The sequence below is a fragment of the Neoarius graeffei genome, chromosome 27 (assembly GCF_027579695.1).
Source record: "Neoarius graeffei isolate fNeoGra1 chromosome 27, fNeoGra1.pri, whole genome shotgun sequence".
Classification (NCBI taxonomy): domain Eukaryota; kingdom Metazoa; phylum Chordata; class Actinopteri; order Siluriformes; family Ariidae; genus Neoarius; species Neoarius graeffei.
In genome coordinates this window covers 24,678,455-24,704,180 of record NC_083595.1, presented here as the reverse complement: position 1 = coordinate 24,704,180, position 25,726 = coordinate 24,678,455, and the positions used below count along the sequence as shown (strand labels likewise).

Sequence of the window (25,726 nt, the reverse complement as noted above, 5' to 3'; positions counted from 1 at the left end):
ATCTAGTACGCAAGTTGAGGCTTTTGATGTAGAGATTAATGAAAGTAATTCAGTTTCTTTTAGGGGAGTAAAACATTCTAACTGATGATCTGATACAGTTATATTGTTAACTACAAGGTCACTTTCATTGTCTAACCTTAAATTAGTAGTTTGAATTTTTTGTCGGATATTCTCAATTTTGTCATTAAAAAAATTCATGAAGTCGTTGCTACTACATACTGCAGGTGTGCATGTGTTGATAGTGGACTTATTCCTGGTTAATTTTGCTACAGTATTAAATAGGAATCTAGGATTATTTTTGTTATCTTCTATTAGGGAGGAGAAATATGTTGATCTAGCAGCACTAAGAGCTTTTCTATACTTCAGGAAGCTCTCCTTCCAAGCTAATTTGAACACTACCAATTTTGTTTGACGCCATTTACGTTCCAATTTTCGAGTGGTCTGTTTTAATGTGCGAGTGTCATCATTATACCAGGGTGCTAATTTTTTGTCTCTGACCATTTTCCTTTTTAGAGGAGCTACATTATCTAAAGTATGGCGGAATGTTGACTCTAAGCATTCAGTTGCCTGATCAAGTTCTGCAGGGGCTGACAGTGACCCAATCAAAGTTGACAGCTCTGGGAGATCATTTATAAAGCTCTGTGCAGTAGTTGACGTGAAAGTACGTTTAATACAGTAGCGTGGTGAGGTGCATATATTATTACTCAGACATATCTTGAATGAGATGAGACAATGATCTGAGATAACTTCATACTGTGGAAGTATGACTATATTATCTATGTTTAATCTGAATGTTAGTATTAGATCAAGGGTGTGACCACCATTATGGGTCGGTCCTATGACATTCTGCTTAATCCCGACTGAGTCTAAGATGGACACAAACGCTGTTTTTAAAGGGTCTTCTGGGTTATCGAAGTGAATAATAAAATCTCCGACAACTAAAGCTTTGTCTAAGGAAATAACCAGATCTGAGATAAAATCTGCAAATTCAGAAAGAAACTCAGAATATGGCCCCGAGGGCCTGTAAATAATAAGCAATGGAATTAACTGGGTAGACTTATTTTTCGAGGCTACATACATTATATGAGTATGAAGAACTTCAAATGTATTAAATTTATAACCAGGTTTTTGTGTTACACCTAGATAATCATTATAAATAACCACGACACCTCCTCCTCTGCCAGTTAGACGAGGCTGGTGTATATAACTGTATCCAGGAGGACTCGCTTCATTTAATGCTATATATTCATTTGGCTTAATCCATGTTTCTGTTAAACACAGTACATTAAACTCCTGATCAGTAATGAGTTCATTAACCATTAGCGCTTTAGATGTAAGAGATCTAATATTTAATAGCCCCATCTTTACATCAAAGGTGCTGGCAGCAGCTGTACAGTCAGTATGATCTAATTTTATATTGATTAGGTTACTGGAACAAACTCTCTGAAAATTTCTACCTTTTTGTTGAGCTCGGGGAACAGACACAGTCTCGATGTAGTGGGCCCTGAGTGACGACTCTGTGCAGCTAGCAGACAGTCGGTTTAGCCTGTTCGTCTGCTCCCTGGCCTTGGCTCTGGATTGTCAGAAATTAACTAGGCCTGTTCTGAGACTATGACCTATGCTGCAGGAAATGAGAGCAGCACCTTCCCGAGTGGGATGGATACCGTCCCGCCCTAACAGGCCAGCAGTGCCCTCAAAATTAGCCCAATTATCTATAAAGCCCACACTGTTTTCAGAGCACCACCTGGACAGCCTGCAGTTCAGCGACCATAACCTGCTGTAAGCTACATCGCCACGCCGCATTGGGATGGGGCCAGAGCATACTACAGCATCGGACATCGCCTTCGCTAATTTAAACACCTCTACAAAGTTACTCTTAGTAACCTCAGACTGACGAAGGCGTATATCATTAGCTCCTGCATGGATAACTATCTTTGAGAACCTGTGCTTGCCTAGGACCCTAAGATTACCTGCTATGTCCGGCACCCTGGCTCCCGGTATACACCTGACTAAAGCTGCTGGTGCCCCTAAAGGCTGAGCTAATTTCACGTGCCGTATGATAGAGTCCCCTATAACCAGAGCTCTTTCAGGTTTCTCAGTGAGTGCATCACTAAGGAGAGCAAACCTGTTCGACACGTGACACGGAGAGGAGTGGTGCTCCCGTGGGCGAGCCTCAGCGGTAGCTTTGGCTCTACGCTTATGCCGCCAAGCCGTCACCCATTCGCCCCGCTGTAAGGGCTCTAATGCCGGAGTTGGGGGATTGCTAACTCCACCTAGGGCGTCCAGACTTTCCCTAGCAGAAACTACACTGTTCTCACGCTCACTAACCTGCTCTAAAGCCTGGACACGCGCTTCTAGCACTGTAATCTTCTCCGTCAGAGAGCTAACTAATCTGCACTTATCACAAGTAAAGCTAATAAAGCTATCGCTAGTGACGGAGGAAGAATGACTAAACATCCTGCACTCAGCACACTGAACAAGCTGAAGGTGTGCCATGATGAAAAGATTCACGTACCTTAAATGAAGATCTGTTGATATTAAAGCAGATCAGATGTGGATGGCCTCCGCTTGTGGTCTTTACACAGGAGGAGAGAAAAAGAAAGCTTCCGGTCTCGGCGTTCTTCCGAAAAAAGAAAGAGAAAAAAACGGGGGAAAAAAACGGAAAAAGGAAAGCGAAAGTGAAAAGTACAAAAATGAAAGCGACAGTACAATAAAAATGAAGAGGATACTGGAAATTTATTTGTAGAAAAAAAGTTAAAAAAGGATTAGTAATTAACGCTGGCACTCGCAGGAAAAAAGGACTCGGCACGAACAACTCAGGAAGCAGGAAGTGCGTCTCCCATGCTGACTCCCCTTGACTACAGCTACCTTTCAAAACTCCAATTACAAGGGAGAGTAGGTGGTGTGGCTGTGGTTTACCACTCTGTTTTAACTGTCAAAGAACTCTCAGTATTCAATGTTATGTCCTTTGAATATATTGCCTTGAAGGTTGCCTTCTCCCCTCCTCTGCTGTTGTTGCTAGTCTCTTGCCCTCCTAAACTTGTTGCTCGCTTATTGTCTGAATTTAATGAACTACTCACAATTATCTCATCCCTATGTACTAACATAATTGTACGTGGTGACAACATTCATGTTGATACAAAGTACTCGACACAGCATGTTGATTTTCCTACTCACATCCCTGGTCATACTCTTGATTTACTCTGTTCTACTGGTTTGAATGATATCTTAGTCTTTGGCTCAGTGCCTGGTATTTCAGATCATAATCTCATTGAATGCAGTTTTTATTTAACTCCTCCTCCACACTTAGGGAAAATTTCTGTCACCTATCATAATGTTAGGTCTGTTGATCACAATCTGTTTGCTGCTTCTCTTCAGTCCTCATCCTGTCTGACCTCCATAAACTTTCTTCCCTTGACAGTATGGGTTCCCTTTACAATGACACAATCTCTGGTTTGCTTAATGATGTTACTCCCCTAACTGTCCCTGCCTCTCGCTTCTGTCCCTGGTACACCCCTGAACCTAGGTCAATGAAGGCATCTGGCCAGTGTCTTGAGCGCCTTTATAAGAAAACTGGCCTTACTATCCACTTACTACTTTACACTGAGCACATCCAAATGTATAGGGATGCCCTAAATGCTGCCTGCTCCTACCACTACTCCTCCATCATTGCTCAAAATCTAGGCCAAAATAACTTTTCAACATTATTAACAAACTCCTTAAACCTACTGTGCCAGCCTGCTCTCATACAGTTGAGCAGCGTGAGGCTTCCCTGCACTGTTTTGAATCCAAAATCAGTCAAATTTATCGCTCTTTTTTCCCTCTTCTTATTCACTCTGCCCTATTATTTTCCCTGCCCCTTTCACAAAATGCACCTGTTTCACTCCTGTTGGCTCTTCCTCTGTTTCTGATCTCATCTCTAAGTGTAATCCTTCCTCCTGTCAGCTTGACCCTGCTCCCACCCCACTACTTAAGGCCTGTTCAACTATATTGAACACACCTATTGCTGTAAATTCATCTCTCCTCTGGCTTTATTCCTACTGCCCTCAAAACTGCTGCAGTAATCCCTATCCTTAAGAAACCCGAGCTCAATCCAACTTCTCTCTCCAACTATACACCTACATACATGTCAACCTATACGGAATGTCCGTATTTTATACGGATTTGATTCAATAAATGTAGTATACGGGCATACAAATAAAGTTATATGGATTCTTTAAAAAAACTTCAATATTTATTTAGAGCTATAATCAATTCCCACGATGATAAAAGAGTGCATAACATTTACAAACATACTGTACACCACAGAAAGCACAAACAGCCAGTAAAGAGTCTTATGAAATCGCGCGTTATCTTGTGGTAGCGAGATTTCGTTCCACTTCTGATCATGCGCACACCGCATTGCGAGAATCCCGCCAACCGGGAAGTAGCATTTTGTTTGAAAAGCATATTTCCACCTGAGCGACTTTCACTAGCGACTGAAAAGATTCTGAATGGGCACTCCGGCAAAATCAACACAGACACTTGCTGTGACATGCAGCCTAGTGAGGTATTGGTGCGGAGTGCTAAAAAAAGCTGTCATGGAGTACAATTCAGAACATTAGAGTGACACTTTGTGTTTTTGTCAAACATTGGAGCTTTGTATTCATTCTGAAGGTTTATTGTTATTAATATTGAATAAAAAGTAACTGGGATATATCATTGTTAATTATCATTCAAATTTTAGGTAAATTATTTTAATTTGCATCTTATAAGGATTTTATAAGGGAAATACGGATTTTGGAGGTTGGTTATACAGGTTTGATTGACCAAAGGTTGACATGTATGCACCTATTTCAAATCTCCCCTTTCTAGCCAAAGTAATGGAAAGGGTTGTTGCTTCCCAACTTCAATCCTTTCTGACTACTAACTCGTTCTATGATCCATTTCAATCCGGCTTCCGTAAGCACTACAGCACTGAGACAGTTCTACGTATGGTTAACAAGCTCCTCCAGTCAGCTGATAATGGATTTTTCAATATCCTCAAGTGCAGCTTTTGACACGGTCAATCACAATGTTCTCATTTCTCATCTCTCCTCCATTGGAATATCTGATTTAGCCTTACAGTGGTTCAGGTCATATCTCACTAACAGACAACAGTTTATCACACTTGGTCCACACAAGTCCTTCATTTCTCCAATCACATGTGGTGTCCTCCAGGGTTCTGTACTTGGGCCCCTCCTCTTCTTAATCTACATCCTACCTATTGGCTAGATAATCCATATTCATAGCCTTAACTTTCACTGTTACGCTGATGATATTCAGTAGTATCTCAACCTCCCCCTCCCCTCAGTAAACTAACATTTCTGATTTAAAACTCTGGAGACATGACAACTTTCTCAAGCTAAACTCTGATAAAACAGAAGTCCTACTGATTGTCCCCAAATCCTCACATCCTAAATATTCCAATCTTTCAGTTAGCATTGATGGTGTGCCTGTTAACCCTGCAAGAATGATCAAAAATCTTTGCATACTATTTGACCCAGATCTCAATTTCGACTCACATATTAAATGCCTCACCAAGACTGCTTTCTTTCACCTCCATAACACTGCACTCTTTCACCCATTCCTGTCTAATAATGATGCATAAACTCTGGTTCATGCTTTCATTATGTCCTGTATTTGGTTGGGGCTCCTTTACCATGAATTACTGCATCAATGTGGAGGTAACTGGCATGCGGCACTGCTGAGGTATTACTGAAGCCCAGGTTGCTTTGATAGCAGCCTTCAGCTTGTCTGTATTTTTGGGTCGGGTGTTTCTCATCTTCCTCTTGACAATACCCCATAGATTTTCCATGGGGATCAGGTCAGGTAAGTTGGCTGGCCAATCAAACACAGGAATATCATGGTCAGGAAACCATTTGGTAGTAGTTTTGGTACTGTGGGCAGGTGCTAAGTCCTGCTGGAAAAGGACCTTGGCATCTCCATAAAACACGTGAACAGATGGAACAATGAAGTGCTCTAAAATCTCCTGGGAGACAGCTGTGTTGACTTTGGGCATGATAAAACACAGTGGACCAACACCAGCAGATGACATGGCACCCCAAATCATCACAGACTAAACTTCACACTGGATTTCAAACACCTTGGATTCTGTGCCTCTCCACTCTTCCTCCAGACTGTAGGACCTTGATTTCCAAATGAAATGCAAAATTTACTTTCATGTGAAAAGATGACTTTAGACCACTGAACAATAGTCCAGTTCTTTCTCTCCTTAGCCCAGGTTAGACGCTTCTGATTTTGTCTCTGGTTCAGGAGTGGCTTGATATTAGGAATGCAACAGTTGTAGTCTCTTTCCTAAAAACATTGGTGTGTGGTGGCTCTTGATGCACTGACACCAGCCTCAGTCCACTCCTTGTGAAGCTCTCCCAAGTTCTTGAATCAACTTTTCTTGACAGTCTTCTCAAGGCTGCGGTCATCCCTGTTACTTGTGCACCTTTTCCAGCCAGCCTTTTCAGCAATGACCTTCTGTGGCTTACCCTCCTTGTGGAGGGTGTCGATGATTGTCTTCTGGACAACTGTCAAGTCAGCAGTTTTCACCATGATTGTGGTTGTGTGTACTGAACTAGACAGAGAGATATATGGTATTTATACTGTTTTACTCAAACTTGAAAAGAAACATTCTCATATTTTGTGAGTTTTTTGTGCTATAGATCATAATTATCAAAATTAAAATAGAAATATGCTTGAAACACCTGTGTTCTTTAAGTTATTTCTGTTTCTTTTAAATACTTGATAATAAAGTGATATACAGTTAGGCCCAAAAATATTCGGACAGTGACACAAGTTTTGTTATTTTAGTTATTTACGAAAACATATTCAGGATACAATTATATAATCAATATGGGCTTAAAGTGCAGACTCTCAGCTGTAATTTGAGAGTATTCACATCCAATTTGGAGCAAGGGTTTAGGAATTACAGCTCTTTAAAATGTATAAGTGTTTACTGATGATGTGACAAAAGACAGAAGCAGCCAGATGAATTCTGAAGTGTATAGAGATATACTTTCTGCTCAGATTCAGCCAAATGCAGCAAAGTTGATTGGACGGCGCTTCACAGTACAGATGGACAATGATCCAAAACATACTGCAAAAGCAACCCAGGAGTTTTTTAAAGCAATGAAGTGGAATATTCTGCAATGGCCGAGTCAATCACCAGATCTCAACCCAATCTTAGAGTATTCAACCCAATTTGAGAGTATTCACATCCAATTTGGAGCAAGGGTTTAGGAATTACAGCTCTTTAATACGTAGCCGCCTCTTTTTCAAGGGACCAAAAGTAATTGGACACTTGACTCAGAAGGCTGCAAAAAAAATAACAAGGCTGCATGGGCTCTTCCCTCATTAACCTGTCATCAATTAAGCAGTTAAAAGGTCTGGAGTTGATTCCAGGTGTGGCATTTGCATTTGGAAGCTGTTGCTGTGAACACACAACATGCAGTCAAAGGAGCTCTCAATGGAGGTGAAACAGACCATCCTGAGGCTGAAAAAAAGAAGAAATCCATCAGAGAGATAGCAGAAATGTTAGAAGTGGCCAAATCAACAGTTTGGTACATTCTGAGAAAAAAAAAGAGTGCACTGGTGAGCTTGGGAACTCAAAAAGGCCTGGACATCCACGGAAGACAACAGTGGTGGATGATCGCAGAATCCTTTCCATGGTGAAGAAAAACCCTTTCACAACATCCACTCAAGTGAAGAACACTCTCCAGGAAGTAGGTGTATCAGTACTATCTAAGTCTATCATAAAGAGAAGATTTCATGAGAATAAATACAAAGGATTCACCACAAGGTGCAAACCATTAATCAGCCTCAAAAATAGAAAGGCCAGAATTGACTTTGCCAAAAAACACCTGAAGAAGCCAGCACAGTTCTGGAACAGCATTATTTGGACAGATGAGACTAAGATCAACCTGTACCAGAATGATGGGAAGAAGAAAGTTTGGAGAAGAATTGGAACAGCTCATGATCCAAAGCACACCACATCTTCTGTAAAACATGGTGGAGGCAGTGTGATGGCATGGGCATGCATGGCTTCCAATGGCACTGGGTCACTTGTGTTTATTGATGATGTGACAAAAGACAGAAGCAGCAGGATGAATTCTGAAGTGTATAGGGATATACTTTCTGCTCAGATTCAGCCAAATGCAGCAAAGTTGATTGGACGGCACTTCACAGTACAGATGGACAATGATCCAAAACATACTGCAAAAGCAACCCAGGAGTTTTTTAAAGCAATGAAGTGGAATATTCTGCAATGGCCGAGTCAATCACCAGATCTCAACCCAATCGAGCATGCATTTCACTTGCTCAAGACAAAACTTAAGGCAGAAAGACCCACAAACAAGCAACAACTGAAGACAGCTGCAGTAAAGGCCTGGCAAAGCATCACAAAGGAGGAAACCCAGCATTTGGTGATGTCCATGGGTTCCAGACTTCAGGGAGTCATTGCCTGCAAAGGATTCTCAACAAAATATTGAAAAGTAACATTTTACTTAGGGTTATGTTTATTTGTCCAATTACTTTTGAGCCCCTGAAATGAGGAGCGTTTGTATAAAAATAGCTACAGTTCCTACATGTTTAATCATATTTTTGTTCAACCCCTTGAATTAAACCTTAAAGTCTGCACTTCAATTCTGTTGTAGTTGTTTCATTTCAAATCTAATGTGGTGGCATGCAGAGCCCAAATCATGAAGATTGTGTCACTGTCCAAATATTTCTGGGCCTAACTGTATCTGACTTGATGTGCTCCACCATTTTGTTTTTCTCTACTCACGGTATATGAGCTGATATCCTAGTAGTAGAATAGCCAATCAGAGTGTGTGATTGCTCATATCCAGTGAATGTGGATTGAATAAATAACAATTATTCACTGAAGGTGAAGTGAATATTCACTGAGCCTGAGGCAGATAATTGTTTTATTATAAATATACAAGTGGTTATTTAAAAAACTCGTATTAAAAATAATTTATTTCAAACTTCAAAAGCTACATGCAAATGTAATAATGGTGCAGTGCAGACTTGTGTCACTTATCTATGTCGAGTCACATAAAATAATTTGTTTTGAAATAGATAAAATAAATCATAATTCCATCTTACCTTTGAATAGTTTTAGAGCAAACTTCATAGCATCTTTAGTGCTTTTAGGAACAGCATTTTCTTTCATAATTTGTCATTCTTCCTCAATTAAAGTGACAAAGCGATTAGCCACCATTTTGCTGAGTTACTCAAGATGACTGTCGAGAAATAGTCAGATTTTCTCAACCAATGAGTGCATGCGATTGCTTATAATCACCTGTGTATTTATACTAAATATTAATAGTAGTGGCTTTTAAACAATCAATGCGTTGTTGTCTTTCAGTGGAGTCAAAATGGAATGTATAATGCAATTTTCTCCCCTTTCAATTTTTGGGATAAACAGACTTTAATGGTGTTTTCATACTTAGTCCAAATACCTGAGTTCAAATTCAGGAATGATTCTGGAATTTTTGGGAGAGTGGCTCATAATCACAGATTTGTTTTCACAGTGAAGAATTCCTTCTGAACCCTGGATCGATTGTGCAATTCCATTCGTCACTTTTCTGCATGCAGGGTTGTAGGCACTAGGTTAATCCGTTTGCTATTATTATTATTATTATTATTATTATTGTTGGCGGGGCAGCACGGTGGTGTAGTGTTTAGCGCTGTCGCCTCACAGCAAGAAGGTCCGGGTTCGAGTCCCGTGGCCAGCGAGGGCCTTTCTGTGCGGAGTTTGCATGTTCTCCCCATGTCCGCATGGGTTTCCTCCGGGTGCTCAGGTTTCCCCCACAGTCCAAAGACATGCAGGTTAGGTTAACTGGTGACTCTAAATTGACCGTAGGTGTGAATGTGAGTGTGAATGGTTGTCTGTGTCTATGTGTCAGCCCTGTGATGACCTGGCGACTTGTCCAGGGTGTACCCCGCCTTTTGCCCGTAGTCAGCTGGGATAGGCTCCAGCTTGCCTGCGACCCTGTAGAACAGGATAAAGCGGCTAGAGATGATGAGATGAGATGAGATGAGATGAGATGAGATTATTATTGGCAGCATGGTGGTGTAGTGGTTAGCGCTGTCGTCTCACAGCAAGAAGGTCCTTTCTGTGCGGAGTTTGCATGTTCTCCTGTGTCCGCGTGGGTTTCCTCCAGGTGCTCCGGTTTCCCCCACAGTCCAAAGACATGCAGGTTAGGTTAACTGGTGACTCTAAATTGGCTGTAGGTGTGAGTGTGAATGGTTGTCTGTATCTATGTGTCAGCCCTGTGATGACCTGACAACTTGTCCAGGGTGTACCCTGCCTTTTGTCCGTAGTGAGCTGGGATAGCCTCCAGCTTGCCTGCGACCCTGTAGAACAGGATAAAGCGGCTAGAGATAATGAGATGAGATGAGATTAATATTTATTTATTATTTATCCTTTGGAACCAATACTCAAATGGCAAAGAACTGTGCTTTTTGGGTGTATGGCATATCATCATACAGGAATGACTGCAAATGAGGAGCTCCTCTCACAGGCCAGCAAGAGACTCAGTATAAGCGTGGCCAAAAGTAAATGTATTTACAAATAATGAAACAAACATGCTTTAGAGTAAGGGTACAATATACTTACAGTATTACAGGCAACATCCTGTTTGATTGAATTTATTAGAGGCTCATACGCCTCAGGAGGAACATCACACGGATCTCTCATGATGTAGGCCTGCTCAAAAGCCCCCCAGATTATTTTGCAGTCATTCTCCCTGAAGAACAAAAAGAGAAAATTACCCATTTTCACAAGCAGAAATCTATTACAGATTGGTCTGAAAAGGAGACTAAAGACATACAAAGTGAACATTAATATATATTAATGATATATGTTTCCTCTAACCTATTCAAATTTAACATTTTTGCTGATGACACTAACATTTTATACTCTAATAAAAATATTAAAACACTTGTATTTACTGTAAATGATCAGTTGCAACTTCAAGAATGGCTTGCAACGAACAAGCTTACTTAAATTTTAAAAAATTGAATTTTGTTATTTTTCACCATTATCAGAAGAAACTGCCCACAGTTGTAAATATAAAAATGTTTGATAATACATGTAATAAATTTGTCTCACTTGAGAGTAAAGAGTATGTCAAGTATTTAGGTCCTTTAATTGATAAAAACCTAACTTGGAAACCTCATATCAACTATGTTAGTAATAAAATTATTAAAACAGTTGGTTTATTTGCCAAACTGAGACATTACATTTCTTCTTCAACACTTTTGATGATATATAAAGCACTTGTTCAACTGTAGCTTTCTTATGGCATTAATATACAGGGGCGGTCCTGGGGGCGGGCCAACCGGGCAGCCGCCCGGGGCGGCATCGTGGGGGGGGGGGGGGCACGAGCGCGGGCGCAAAAAAAAAAAAAACGTCCCCCCCCCCCCCAAAAAAAGGTCCCCACCAAAAAAAAACCCGAAAAAAAAACCAAGATGGGCGGGTGTGTGTGTGTGTGTGTGAACATTTTGGATGGGGAAGCCCAATAGACCCTTTTCACTGACGTCACCAGAAACCGGAAGTAAACAAACCCTGCACCATATTGGAAGACCAACAAACTCGTGATTAGGGGGAAATAACGGCAGCGCGCGGAATTTAAACTCACGAGGCACTTGATTCATCATAAACCTACAATGGTAAACTTTTGTGCTGTGTTAGGGTGTTCCAACAAAGCTGATGGGAAAGGTGAAAAGAAGTCTTTCTACAGAATACCAGCTGTGATTGAGACACAAGCAAACCAAGGAGCTTTCTGCCAGGAGACAGAGAATAAGTGCATTACTGAGTGTCTCTGAGCAAAGGAGAGCCTGAACGTTGCAACCTCCCTATTGGCTGTTTATTGGCTGTTTGTAAAAATGTATCAACTGTTGCCCTTCCCACAGGAATCATCGCGGGCTCGAGAGACGAGACCTGACGAGTTAGTTCGTTGGTAGCAGAACAAAATGTCTGGACACAAATCGGGTTTTCAGAAAAGGAAAGAAAATAAATGGAGGGTCGAAAATACAAAAAAGGAGGCAGAAAATGCAAAACGAGTTTTAAGGTAGGACAAATGGTTACTTTTCTGAGGCAGCCTGCCATGGCTGCAGGCTTTCAGTTGTGTCATTGAATGGTTACTTTTCTGAGGCAGCCCACCGTGGCTGCCTGCAGGCTTATTTATTATAGCCCATTTAGTTAAAATAGTTGATATAAAATGTTTATAGTTATGTGATGGTTGTCCTGATTTAGACTGGTGGGGTTTTTTTTTTTGGGGGGGGGGGGGTTACGCGATGTTGCACCCGGGTCCAGATTAGGGCAGAACCGGCCCTGGCTACATTTCAGGTGTAGTTTGTTTTATGAATGTATGTACTTGCATAGATGTGTACTTGGTCTTCCAATATGGCGCTTAACAAAATCTCGCGGCGCGGTGACGTCATGCGGTAGCCCTCGATACCAAAGTTGCGCAGGTGACGTCATCAGTGTGTGTGTGTGCCTAACTTGTCATAGCCCCCCATAATATGCACAATCCCGCCAGCGGAACGTTGTACTAGTCATCAAAAAGACTTTACTACCATAGTACTACACTACTATGACATTACACAGAGTCTTAAGTAATACATTACAACTTGATCATTGCCATTCTGGTAACAGCAAATTTATAACGGGCCGTGTCCGCGACGTACAACACACGACGAGAAATGTTTAAATGACCATGTAAAGCTGTTAACATTCTGTTGGCTAATACAGAGCCCAACGCAGGGGGGGGGGCACGAGCGTGGGCGCGAAAAAAAAAAAACGGTCCCAAAAAAAAAAAGGTCCCCCAAAAAAAAACCCCGAAAAAAAAAAAGACGGGGGGGGGGGGGGGGGGGGGCGCCAGCAGGGGGTTTCGCCCGGGGAGTAAATCACTCTAGGATCGCCACTGTTAATATAAGGCGACAAGCCAAAAAAATTTAGTTTAAATAAATTGCTTATATTGCAAAATAAAGCACTCAGACTTATTTTGCCAATAAGAGTGAAAGTGCTATACCTCTATTTAAGAGAGAGAATGTCCTTCCCATTACATCAAATTTTATTGAGTCCATTGCGAAATTAATGTATGATGTAGTTTCCAACCATGCTCCTTCAAATATCCATAATTTATTCTCTTTTGTTGAGTCGGTTCATTCCTATAATACAAGGTCATCAACCTCTAAAAATCTATTTCCAGTATTCAAGAACAGACATCCAAAAAAATTATTTTTCTCGCATTGGTGTTTGTATATGGAACAGAATACCTGACCATATTAGAACACAACCTAAAAAGAATTTTTGCAAATATATTAAATAATTTCTTTTAAGTTGCATAACCAAGTCAGGATACAAAATTGACTTTGATAACCTGTTGTAGTTCTTAATAATATAAATATTTTAAATATTCATCTTATATATATTTACAGATCTAGATTTTGTCAAAATCTATATTTTGTTGGAAAATCTGTTTTGTAAAATAAAATTTGTTTTGTTTTGTAAAAAATATTGTTTTTGTAAAGAAGAGAAGGGAAGAGGAGAATTTGTCTTCTTGTAAAGGAAAAAGGGAAAATCTGTTTTGTATAAAATTTCCTACAGAAGCTTTTAGATATTATATTTAATATTTGTATTTACAAACCCGCCTAGACTAGCTACTTAGCTATATGTGGGTGTGTAATTTATTATACTTATTTAGCTAAAATTTGAATAAACTTGAACTTGGAAAAAAACAAACTTAAGAACAGTGTCAGTAAATATTTTTTCACAAATATTCAACAATTGTTTTTAGTACAATCATTTATTAAACATATTAACAATAAATCCAATCCTTTCCCTGCATGAAAACATATAACAAACATCAAACATCTGAAAAACAAAATGACAAAAATGGCAAGAGGACAACAATCTATGGTAGACAATTTCACATGAAAACATTCCACTTTGGCCAATCAAAGGCGTGCACCTGTCTTGCAAACTCCTAGCAATGTCAATATAACATTGTAAGTGTTCTCTAACACAGGAAACAGGTAACAATAACAGGTTAATAACTGGTTTGTAGAAGCATTCATATGTACAGTATTTAAAGAGTTTCATTTATTCTAAAATTTTACTTATGAGGTCAGATGTAAACACAGTTAAAACATCCTAATGACATTATGAGGTCAACTAACTAAATTGTGTCAAATAAATTTGACTTAAATATAATTTTTGGTTATGTCTGTAACCCTTTTTAACTTCAGATTAACCACACAAGGATCAATGGATACAGATTGGAGTGATGGCTCCTGTAGGCATTGCATCTATATTCAGCATTTTGGTTGAACATAGCCATTTATGTGGTGAAGCCACCAGTGACACACTACAATTAACAATGGCAGGTATGTGACCAAATCAAACTGCTTGCAAGCACACATGAACAGAGCAGGGAACATGGGTACTGAAGACCACGTCCTTGCTACAGTCAGTTCCAAGGCAGCTGACACATCGTTGGTGTCCTCAGCTTCTAGAAAACTTAGACCTTGGTTGCATGAGCACAAATCTTGTAGCATGGTTTGTAATCACTCAGAACTGAAGCTGTGTATCTAGTAGATCCCATCTTAGATCCATAATCTGAGGCAGGAACCCTGAGTTTAGCCTCAGGGAAGGTCAGCATCCAGTTGCCAGCACAAGCAGGGTGAGCTTTTCACTGAGGCGTAAAGTTCTCCCAGTTCTTTGCTGAGGTGACAATTAGCCAAAAATGATGTCTTCAATGACACTACTTCCAGATGAGCATACTTTCTGCATCCATGCGGAAAGCCATTAAAGGTCTCCAAAACAAGAGGCAGAGGTCTTGTTTGACTCATGGTTAGTGTAATGGATAGAGGGCACCTGCTATAAACAGGCACCTGCTGTATACACTGATATAAGTTTAAAAGCTCCCAAAATACATGCCCTCATGTTCTAGCACTCTTGAAGGAGACAGAAGTAGCTGAGCCACAATGTGCAAATTCAAATTAAACTTCTCCCTGAGGTAAGATGACCAGATTTCTGAGAAGAAAACTGGGGACATTTTCTTTTCGGCAGTGAAAATATCATTAAAACATCAAATGTTTTCAACTTTGTAATAAAAAGAGGGGACATTTCTGGTTTTCATGTATTTTGATCATGCATTGCATAAAAAGTGGGATTTTCCTCACTGAGTGCACTGTCGGCCTATTGAGCAACTGCTTTAGGTTACCATTAATTAACCTCACATCTCTCTTGAAACCTGTCGTCTCAGGTCCGTTAGATGAAGCCAAACCCAATGTCACGCCCCCACCTCCCGTGGACATAGAAGGTACCCCAGTGTATGTTGTCCACCAGTTGCTGGACTCCAGAAGGAGAGGAGGGACTCTGCAGTACCTTGTGGACTGGGAGGGCTATGGGCCCGAGGAGCATAGCTGGGTTCCCACGTGAGATATACTGGATCCGGGGCTGGTGGAGGAGTTCCATCAGCGTCATCCAGAGAAGCCCATGCCTCAGCCTAGGGGCCGTCCCAGGCACCATGGGTCAAGCCCTCCCAGCAGTCTGCGCAGCAATGGTCCCAAAAGTCATCCGCAGCGACGACCCTCTGTCCAGTACCGTGGCAGTTTTGATGGCTCGCTCAGGAGTGTTCCCGGCAGTGTGGTCGGTGGTCGTCTTGGTCGCCCTCGTCCCTCGGCCTCCTTGGTCTCCTTGGGGGGGGGGGGGGGGGGGGGGGGGTTTACTATCACACTCCTGGGCTCACCTAACACTCAGGACTCCACTTCCCACAATCCCCCTCACACACCTGTCACTAACATGTGCACTCCATCAGCCAACCCAGAGCCACTTCCTAGGAGTGGCTTCTTCCCTGAGTTCTAATTATCATCACCTGTACCTCTTTGTTTATATCTGTATTTATACCCCTCTGTTTGTTTTACCCTTTGCACAATATTGCCTCCACATTTTCGTGAGCCTACTGAGCGTTTCTATTTCTGATTGCATTCCTGTGTATGACCCTTTTTGCCTTCCAGTTTATTCCTGTTTTGCCTAGCCCTTGTGTTATCTCTCTATCTATCCTTGTGTTAGATGCTTGCTCATCTCTCTTGCTCCCCGGTTTCTCAGTCCACGCCTGTTTTTCGACTCCGATTTGCCTAGCCCTTGTGTTTATCTTGCCTGTGCTTTTCTGATTCCCGGTTCTTGGACTATTGCCCGTTTCCCGACCACGATTTGTCTAGCCCTCGTTACTGTATTAGGTTTCTCAGTATTGACCTGGCCTGGCTTTTGTACATTGTCTTCTCTCACTGTGTTCATTAAAGCATTGAGTTTATTTTTAATCCGCAAGCGTCTGGTTTGTCACAGCCGCGTTAGAGATAACTATACAATGATTGTGTGAGTTGCATGTAAAGAAGTCCTATAATAAGTCTTAGTTCCCAAGACTCAGGGGATTTCAAGCAGATTTTCTTCAGAGCCGTCACAAAAATCAACATCTCTCCCAGACCTATCCAGCTGTGTCATGCTCCACCCCGGACATCCACTCTGGAGATTATGGATCTCCCACGCCAGCACCAATCCGGATCTGGGATGGGAATTCCATCTCTCCTGAACTCACGGAGAAGAGAGAAGAACCGCCCCAGCTTCACCTCCTCTCCACATCCCGCCGTGTCCATCGAACCCATGCAGGTAGACCGGGTTCGGGTGTCTGTGGAGGAATGACATCACCGGCGGAGGACGGGGGCCTGCTTCTACTGCAGTCAGCTGGGACACCACCTCCTGGCCCTCGTCGACTCGGGGCGGACAGGAACCTGATCTGCTCCGCCACCGCCAAGCATCTGGGAATTCCGCTACTCGCTCTTGACGTCCCTCTCACTGTCCTGACACTCAATGGCACCGGCTTGACCACCATCACCCACCTTACCGCCCCACTCACCCTGAGGATTTCCGGCAACCATTCAGAAACCATCCAGCTTCACGTCATGAACGACCCCCACGTACCCATCGTCCTAGGATTACCATGGTTAACGCAGCACAACCCCCACCTAAACTGGGCTGACAACACTATCCTGGGCTGGAGCCAGTCCTGCCTAGCTTCCTGTCTGAATTCCGCTCTGCCTCCCGCCAAACCACCGCAGCCTTTAGCCAGCGAATTCTCTCATGTGCCTCCGGAATATCTGGACCTTAAACTCGTCTTCAGCAAGACCCGAGCAGTGTTCCTCCCTCCTCACAGACCCTATGACTGTGGTATCGAACTCCTACCTGGGACAACGCCACCCAAAGGACGACTCTGCTCTCTCTCCCATTGAAATGCAAGCCATGGAAAAGGACATTTCCAAGTCCTTGGCAGCTGGGATCATCCGCCCTTCCTCCTCCCCAGCAGGGGTGGGATTCTTCTTCATGGAAAAGAAGGACAAGTCGCTCTGCTCCTGCATTGACTATCATGGTCGCAACACCATCACGGTCAAGAACTGCTACCCACTACCACTCATGACCACTGCCTTCGAACTGCTCCAGGGAGCTAAGGTATTTACTAAGCTAGATCTCCGCAATGCATACCATCTCGTCAGGATCAGGGAGGGGGACAAGTGGAAAATGGCCTTTAACTGGTCACTACAAGTACCTCGTGGTCCCTTTCGCCCTGACCAATGCGCCTGCAGTCTTCCAGGTACTCGTTAACAACATCCTAAGGGACATCCTCAACATCTTCATTTTCGTGTACCTGGATGACATCCTGATCTTCTCCTGCTCCCTAGAGGAACATCGGGGTCATGTTCAACAGGTCCTCCAGCACCTGCTAAAGAACAAGTTGTTCGTCAAGGCGGAAAAGAGCGAATTTCACCAGAGCTCTGTCTCATTTCTGGGATTCATCATCTTCCCGGCAAGGATCCAGATGGACCCCCTCAAGCTCGAGGCAGTCACTGATTGGCCCACCCCATCCTTGCGACGAGAGCTCCAGCATTTCCTGGGGTTCACCAATTTCTACAGGCGTTTCATCCGCGACTTCAGCATGGTGGCCGGATCTCTCATGGCGTTGACCTCGATCAGGACCCTGTTCAAGTGGGGGGAGGAAGAAGAGAAGGCCTTCTCCATGCTCAAGTGCAGGTTCACCACAGCACCCATTCTCACCATACCCAATCCAGCCAAACAGTTCATTGTGGAGGTTGACGCTTCTGAGTCAGGGGTCAGAGCCATTCTCTCCCAGAGGGCCAGTGATGACAAGGTCCACCCCTGCTCCTTCCTCTCTCGCTGGCTGTCCCCTGCTGAATGAATCTATGACATCGGTGACAGAGATCTGTTGGCCGTCAAGCTTGCCTTGGAGGAGTGGAGGCACTGGCTCGAGGGGTCGGATCTCCCCTTCCTTGTCTGGACTGACCACAAGAATTTAGAATACCTCAAGTCCGCCAAACATCTCAATTCATGGCAAGCCCGATGGTCTCTCTTCTTCTCCTGCTTCCGTTTCATGCTCTCCTACTGCCCAGGCTCCAAGAACAGCAAACCCGACACCCTGTCCAGGATATTCTCTTCCCACCAGGAGGAGTCTAGGATACCCAAAACCATCCTCCCTCCACACTATCTGGTGGGGACCGCCCTACTTGAGGTGGAGACATTAGTGCAGAAGGCCCTGGAGCAGGACCCCGGAGAAGGTAACTCAAGCAACATACCACCTAACCTTCTGTTTGTTCCCTGTTCTGTGCGAACCCAGGTGCTGCAGTGGGGTCATGGCTCCAAGTTGGCCTGTCATCCGGGAGCTGTTTGAACCCTGGCACTTATCCAACAACGCTTCTGGTGGCCATCCATCAAGGAAGACGTCCAGGAGTTCGTGGCAGCCTGCGACACATGTGTCCGGAATAAGACAGCCAATTGACCCCCTGCCAGCTTGCTAAGACCCCTCCCGACTCCTCATCGACCCTGGTCTCACCTCGCCCTGGACTTCGTCACAGGACTCCCCAGCTCAGGCAGCAACACATGCATCCTCACAGTCACCGACCGTTTCTCCAAGTCAGTCCATTTCATCCCTCTGCCCAAGCTCCCCACAGCTAAAGAAACCGCCAAATTACTCATCCTCCATATTTTCCACATACACAGACTCCCCACTGACATCATCTCCGACCGGGTTCCTCAGTTCACTGCGCAGTTCTGGAGGGCTTTCTGTAAACTTATCGGGGCCTCCTGTAGTCTCTCCTCAGGTTTCCATCCTCAAACCAATGGCCAGGCGGAACGGGCGAATCAAAATTTGGAAATGGCACTCAGGTGTATGGCATCCAGGGATGCCGGTTCTTGGAGTAAGTACTTACCTTGGGTTGAATATGCTCAAAACACTCTTCCTTCATCTGCCACAGGTCTCTCACCCTTCCAGTGCTCCCTAGGTTACCAACCACCACTCTTCCCCAACCAAGAGGAGGAGGTCGCCGTACCCTCAGCCCAGATCTTCATATGCTGCTGCAGGAGGACATGGGCAATGGCCCAGAGAAGACTTATTCACTCCGCCCTAGCATCCAAAAGGCAGGCTGACAAACACCACTCTAAGGTGCCCACCTACCGGGTGGGGCAACGAGTCATGCTCTCCACACGCCACCTGCCACTCAGAACCATCTCCCACAAGCTGGCTCCCAGGTACCTAGGACCTTTCCTCATCAGCAAGGTAATCAATCCATGTTCTGTCAGACTGGTACTACCACTCACCATGCAACGCATCCACCCCACATTCCACATGTCACAGATTAAACCTCTGGTTTCTAGCTCTTTGTCCCCACCCTCCAAACCCCCTCCTCCTACAAGGCTCATTGATGGCGGTGAAGCCTACATGGTCAAAAAGCTGCTGAGGGTGCGACGGCGAGGCAGAGGACTCCAGTACCTAGTGGACTGGGAAGGTTACGGTTCCGAGGAGAGAAGTTGGGTCCCCGCCAGGTTCATCTTGGACCCAACCCTCATCTCTGACTTCCACTGGCAACACCCCGATGCTCTTCCTAAAGTGCCTGGAGGCACTCATTGAAGGGGGGGTACTGTCATGCTCCGCCCCGGACATCCACTCCAGAGATTACGGATCTCCCACGCCAGCACCGATCCGGGACGGAAATTCCATTTCTCCTGAACTCACTTCCTGGTTTTTACTGCTGCTTATTTAAAGGCCGTTCTCAGACTCTGACTTTGCCAGAACATCTCATTTTGCTATTCTAGCTGTTTCTGTGCCTCTATTGCGTTTCATGGATTTTGCTCAAGCTATTTTTCTAGTTCATGGTTTTTGCACTAATGGTTTTTTCTTGTTTATGTTTTTTTGCTTTAGCATTTTTGTCCTTGCCTGTCTTGTGTTTTTGTCAAGTTTTTGTCTCCTTTTACCTGGACTATTTTTGCCATTTGTGTTTTTGTCCTGTTTGCTCACCTTTTTGCCACACCCTTTTGTTCCCTGGATTAAATCACCTTATTTATTGGATTACTGTCTGTGTGCGTTTTTCTGCTCCTGGATCCAAACTTCACCTCCACCACCCATAACAAGCTGCTGTTGTAAAAATCAAAGTGAGGCTCACCCCCAAAATGGCATGTGTCCCATGTGCATACACAGGGTATAGTAGGTATCGGGATACCCTATTAATGAATACGAGTAGTAGCCGAACAGCCAACGTGTGTGTGTGTGTGTGTGTGTGTGTGTGTGTGTGTGTATACGCAGTAAGCCTGCTGCAGCATCTTATTATTTTGGCTTGTGAACATGCGTGTTAACGATACTATAAACATAAAAGATGGCGCACACCCTTTACATGTAGTCTACAGTGTAGTCTGGGAATACAGTATGTTATTTTGTTGATGCACGAAGTTCCCACACCCTGTTAAAATCCAACAGGACTTGCCCAGCTCACTTTTCACTGCATTCATGTCACAAGTGAAGAAACCTAAGCTAGGACCGACTATTAAATATACATTTATACCATAAACTCTTCAGTTCAATCCCACGTGACAATTTTGTTTTATTCATTTTTTAAAACCTCATTAATTAAATAAAAAACGGCGAGCATATCTCGGTATCTGCAATACTAAAACTATTTTTGACAGGGGTTGGGGGGGGCTCACACCGGGTGCCCAACCCCCCCCCCCCCCCAAAAAAAAAATCTGTATCAGTGTTCTAGAATATCTCTGCTATCAGCCTGAGTCTGTCTTAAAGTGTTCCACAAAACAATACACAAGGTGTCTGCTGAAATCTGGTAGCTGTTTTCAAACAACATTTCCAGGGACAGCTCCAGCCCAGGACAGGCTACCAAAAATGAGGATTGTCCCCGGAAAACAGGGATGTCTGGTCACCCTACCCTGAAGGCGCTAGGGACATGAGAGATTATTTGACTATTTTATTGGTTTGGAGCCAAATCTAATTCCGGGAGCAAGTGCTTTGGGTAGGCTTTAGTGTCATTGAATTATTAGAGCAAGGAACATTTGGGCAGAAGACCATTTCCCTCCTACAGTCAGTGCCAAGGTGGGGGTGGTTAACATATCATTGGTGTCCATATTAGAGAGTCTAGAGTAGACCTGGGCATTTTATGGCCCGCAGGCCGCATCCGGCCCTTTGGTTCATTCTGACCGGCCCACGTAAGGTTAATTAGAAATTACAAAATAAACGTATTTTCTAATTTTACCTCATGCATGGACTGAATGTGCATTGCTTTTATTTTGAAGTTGTGTTCAACAAAAACGCAATACGCGCGACATGACCATGACATGAAATCCCACGAAAACTAATCCCGCGATAACTACTTCCGTAATTTGTCCAGACCAACCACAAATTGTACGTCATCCTTCAAAGGGTCCAGCGAATCACATAGTGTGACGTCACCAGCAGGCCCCGGAGCCCAAGCCGATCTCTGGCGAAAAACACTAAATGAGGTGATTAGACTACAAATGTGGGCATTATTATTATAATATGATGTATCTTGCTTGATATTTGGAGTAGAAAGACAATATTGTGATGTCTTTATTGTGTTTTGGGGTGAATGTGACTGGAAAAAAATGGTACAAATGTTCACATTTTGTTAGTCATTGTCTTGGGAAATATGATTGAATAAATGACATTTTTTGTAAGGCAACCTCGTTTTTTCCATACTCTTACCAGTCTTAGCAGCTTGTAAAAACAATGTTATTTACTGCTTTATATAAAGAAATACAATTAATATTATGCAGAATTTAGTTCAGCCTTTTGGTCCGGCCCTCCACAAAATTGTCTGTTTCTCATGTGGCCCCATGGAAAAAAATAATTGCCCACCCCTGGTCTAGAGAGTCTACACCAGGGTTTCCTGAAATAGGGGTTGCGATCTCATGTGGTACTGTTTTACAAGTGTATTCACATGTGAGAATCTGAAAAATTATATCTTGTGTTGTATTCATTTATTTTACAAATTAATGGTAGGAATATTGCTCTAATTACAAAAATGTATTTTGTGTGCTATTATTTTGAGATTTAGAGTGCAGGCACTATTTTAATTTTCTTAACCATCATGACACACTGCATAACCGTAGAATGTCAGCTACAAAAATGAACAAATTTCTTTGTCCATCAACCACCACAAGTGATTTTGACTCAGTGGAAAAACACTAGTCTAGAAAATGATCCTTAAAATATGCCACAACAAAACATTTACAATCATGACAGCAAATAATGAGGAGAAACCAACAATGCCTCATCTGTCACACAGTTTTGGTTCACTACAAAAATAGAGTATGCAAATATTTCTTTTCATTTCCTTTCTTTGCAAGGAATACCACATCACAGGCCATTGCAGTATAAGAGGAATAATACACTTCGGAACGGTAACAGTAATTCCCCTTACCAATAGGCTGTGTCAGATCACCCTGGTGTAGATTATTTTCCTGTAACAAAACACCCCATAGTGTTTTATTCCAAATAATTCATTCAAAACTGGGTATGACAGTGGAAATGAGATGTGTCCTTTCAAGCACAAATCCTGATTCTGTGAAAAGCTGTCAGAAAAAAATGCAAGCACATGTTAAAATAGTCCTAAATTAAAATAAATAAATAAATAAATAAATAAAAACAGGGGAGGGTGATGAAGGCTTAGAGTTGGAGTTTGGGTGTCATTTGCCCAATAATTTTGTGAAGCCCAGGTCTACATATTGGCAGCATGAACAGAAATCCTGAAACATGGTTTATACTCACGCTGAGTCAAAGCTATATATTTCGTGGAACCCAATTTACCTGGTAGTTAACCACAAAAAGCAAAGGATTTCCTTGACATTTTCTTGGTTCAGGCCTGGTGCCAGGATGAAGTGACTAAGGGCTAAGGGTCCAATCTGACCTTGCTCGCCATGGAATAACAACTTCTGTGGCTGATGGTGATAACAGATTAAGTTTGGGCTCAGTAATATCATTAGTGCTGCTGGGACTACTGGCCTTGGCTGGGGTCTCTACTGTGTTTTTTTTTTCTTACAAAGCCGATTAGGGATAAAATTAGCTCAGGTTTTAAGTCGTTCAAATTCTGTAAAGCTGCTTTGCGACAATGTTTATTGTTAAAAGCGCTATACAAATAAACTTGACTTGATTTGACATCCTGGATATCCTTGTTCATGAAATGATTTTTGTCCAAACAAACAAGTTACGTAATGCGATGGTGAAAGCCGCAATAACAAAAGCTGCTATGGAGCAAACAAACGAAGTGTTAACAAAGTGTTAATAGCTGTAATTTAAATAAATAAATAAATAAAAAACATTGCATGCAGCATGCCATTAGATTCAAATCTAAAAGAGTTTCAATTTCTTGTTAAATCTCTTTGTACAGTCAATTGCATAACAGCTCTTTTCTCATTTTAGATCTGTGTGGCAGCGGGGGCGTGGTCAAGCGCCGGTCTGTGACAGGAGGGTGGAGCCAGGGAAGGTGAGTGGCAGAATCACTACACCTGACGGTAATTAACCTGTGTTTGTGTGTGTTTTCCCAGTAACCGCTCCCTATTTAAGGAGGCAGAGAGAGAGGAGAGGGAGCGCAACCCGGGACCAGACGAAGTGTGTGTGTGTGTGTGTGTGTGTGTGTGTGTGTGTGTGTGTGTGTGTGTATGGAAGTACTTAGACTGAAAAGTTGTGAAAATAAAATAGACTTATCTGCCTCAAAGCATTGTCCTGCCGTCCTCTGTGCTCCACCCACACTCGATACGCGCTACAATCTGTTTCACCCATAGTCAGCTGGGATAGGCTCCAGCTTGCCTGCGACCCTGTAGAACAGGATAAAGCAGCTAGAGATAATGAGATGAGATGAGATCTGTTTCACCCATAGTCAGCTGGGATAGGCTCCAGCTTGCCTGCGACCCTGTAGAACAGGATAAAGCAGCTAGAGATAATGAGATGAGATGAGATCTGTTTCACCCGTAGTCAGCTGGGATAGGCTCCAGCTTGCCTGCGACCCTGTAAAACAGAATAAAGCGGCTAGAGATAATGAGAAATGAGAGATCTGTTTCTTTGTGTTTTCACGGAACTGTGTTATTATGAACAGGTTTGAATTTATGAATGCATAGATGTGTAAATCATGAGCTATCAGATTCATTAGCATCTGATGAACCAGTTGTTGACTTTCAGTTAGCAAAGCATTGAATTGTTAACCTTTGGGTTAACCTGGCTTTCTTTTATGGCATTATTTTTGTGCCTCATTCCTGAGGATGTAGTGGGGATTTTCACAAGCATACAAATTATCTCATTCATCTCATTATCTCTAGCCGCTTTATCCTTCTACAGGGTCGCAGGCAAGCTGGAGCCCATCCCAGCTGACCACGGGCGAAAGGCAGGGTACACCCTGGACAAGTCGCCAGGTCATCACAGGGCTGACACATAGACACAGACAACCATTCACACCCACATTCACACCTACGGTCAATTTAGAGTCACCAGTTAACCTAACCTGCATGTCTTTGGACTGTGGGGGAAACCGGAGCACCCGGAGGAAACCCACGCGGACACGGGGAGAACATGCAAACTCCACACAGAAAGGTCCTCGCCGGCCCCGGGGCTCAAACCCAGGACCTTCTTGCTGTGAGGCGACAGCGCTAACCACTACACCACCGTGCCGCCGCATACAAATTAATTAAAAAATATATATTTATCTGAACAAATGTGCACATGCATCTGTGCCTGCACGCTTGCTCAATCTCTGTTCTATTCATGCTCAACTCTACCGGCACGCCTCAATTCTGCCTACACGCTCTCATGAGTTAGCACAGTGTTACAAATATGTAACAAAACCAGCCAAACAGATATGTCATAAAGGCACCAGAGTGGCACCATAATGGCAGAATGGCTGCCTTTAGTATTGCTTTGGCAATATTACAAACCCAAACTACAGGAAAAAAGTTTAGCCAATTTAACCTCCTCACTGTGCAAGGGGAAAAAAAATCACTTGTGTCCTCTTCTAGTCAGGTTCATTACTGCAATTCATTGTATCACTGTAATAACAGCTGAAATCTTTTAAAAATGTTTTTTTTTAATTATTGCTCGAACAGTGGAAATGGGCATAATATAATTATAGGCATCATATATATATATATATATATATATATATATATATATATATATATATATCCCTCCTTGAATCGCCACCTTAATGTGTTGGAGGAGTTTGAGTGCCTTAGGAATTCCAGAAGCTATGTTGTCGGGGGCATTTGCCCCTGGTAGGGTCTCCAAGGCAAACAGGTCCTAGATGAGAGGTCAGACAAAGAGCAGTT

At 43.0% G+C, this 25,726-nt stretch overlaps 1 protein-coding gene across 7 annotated transcripts in view; it reads right to left on the bottom strand.

Moving 5' to 3' along the window:
- The window catches only part of LOC132875296 (ADP-ribosyl cyclase/cyclic ADP-ribose hydrolase 1), an 85,560-nt gene that overhangs the window by 43,733 nt on the left and 16,101 nt on the right, over window positions 1-25,726 (bottom strand). For 6 of the 7 annotated variants that reach the window (XR_009651784.1, XM_060912046.1, XM_060912044.1 and 3 more), the window contains exon 2: window positions 10,652-10,781. Coding sequence is in view for 6 of the 7 variants with exons in the window: in XM_060912046.1 (XP_060768029.1) it covers window positions 10,652-10,781 (130 nt within the window). In the remaining variant the exon portion in view is untranslated. Of the gene's footprint in view, window positions 1-10,651; window positions 10,782-22,833; window positions 22,985-25,726 lie in introns of all 7 variants that reach the window. The other variant, XM_060912049.1, reaches the window with a different exon arrangement.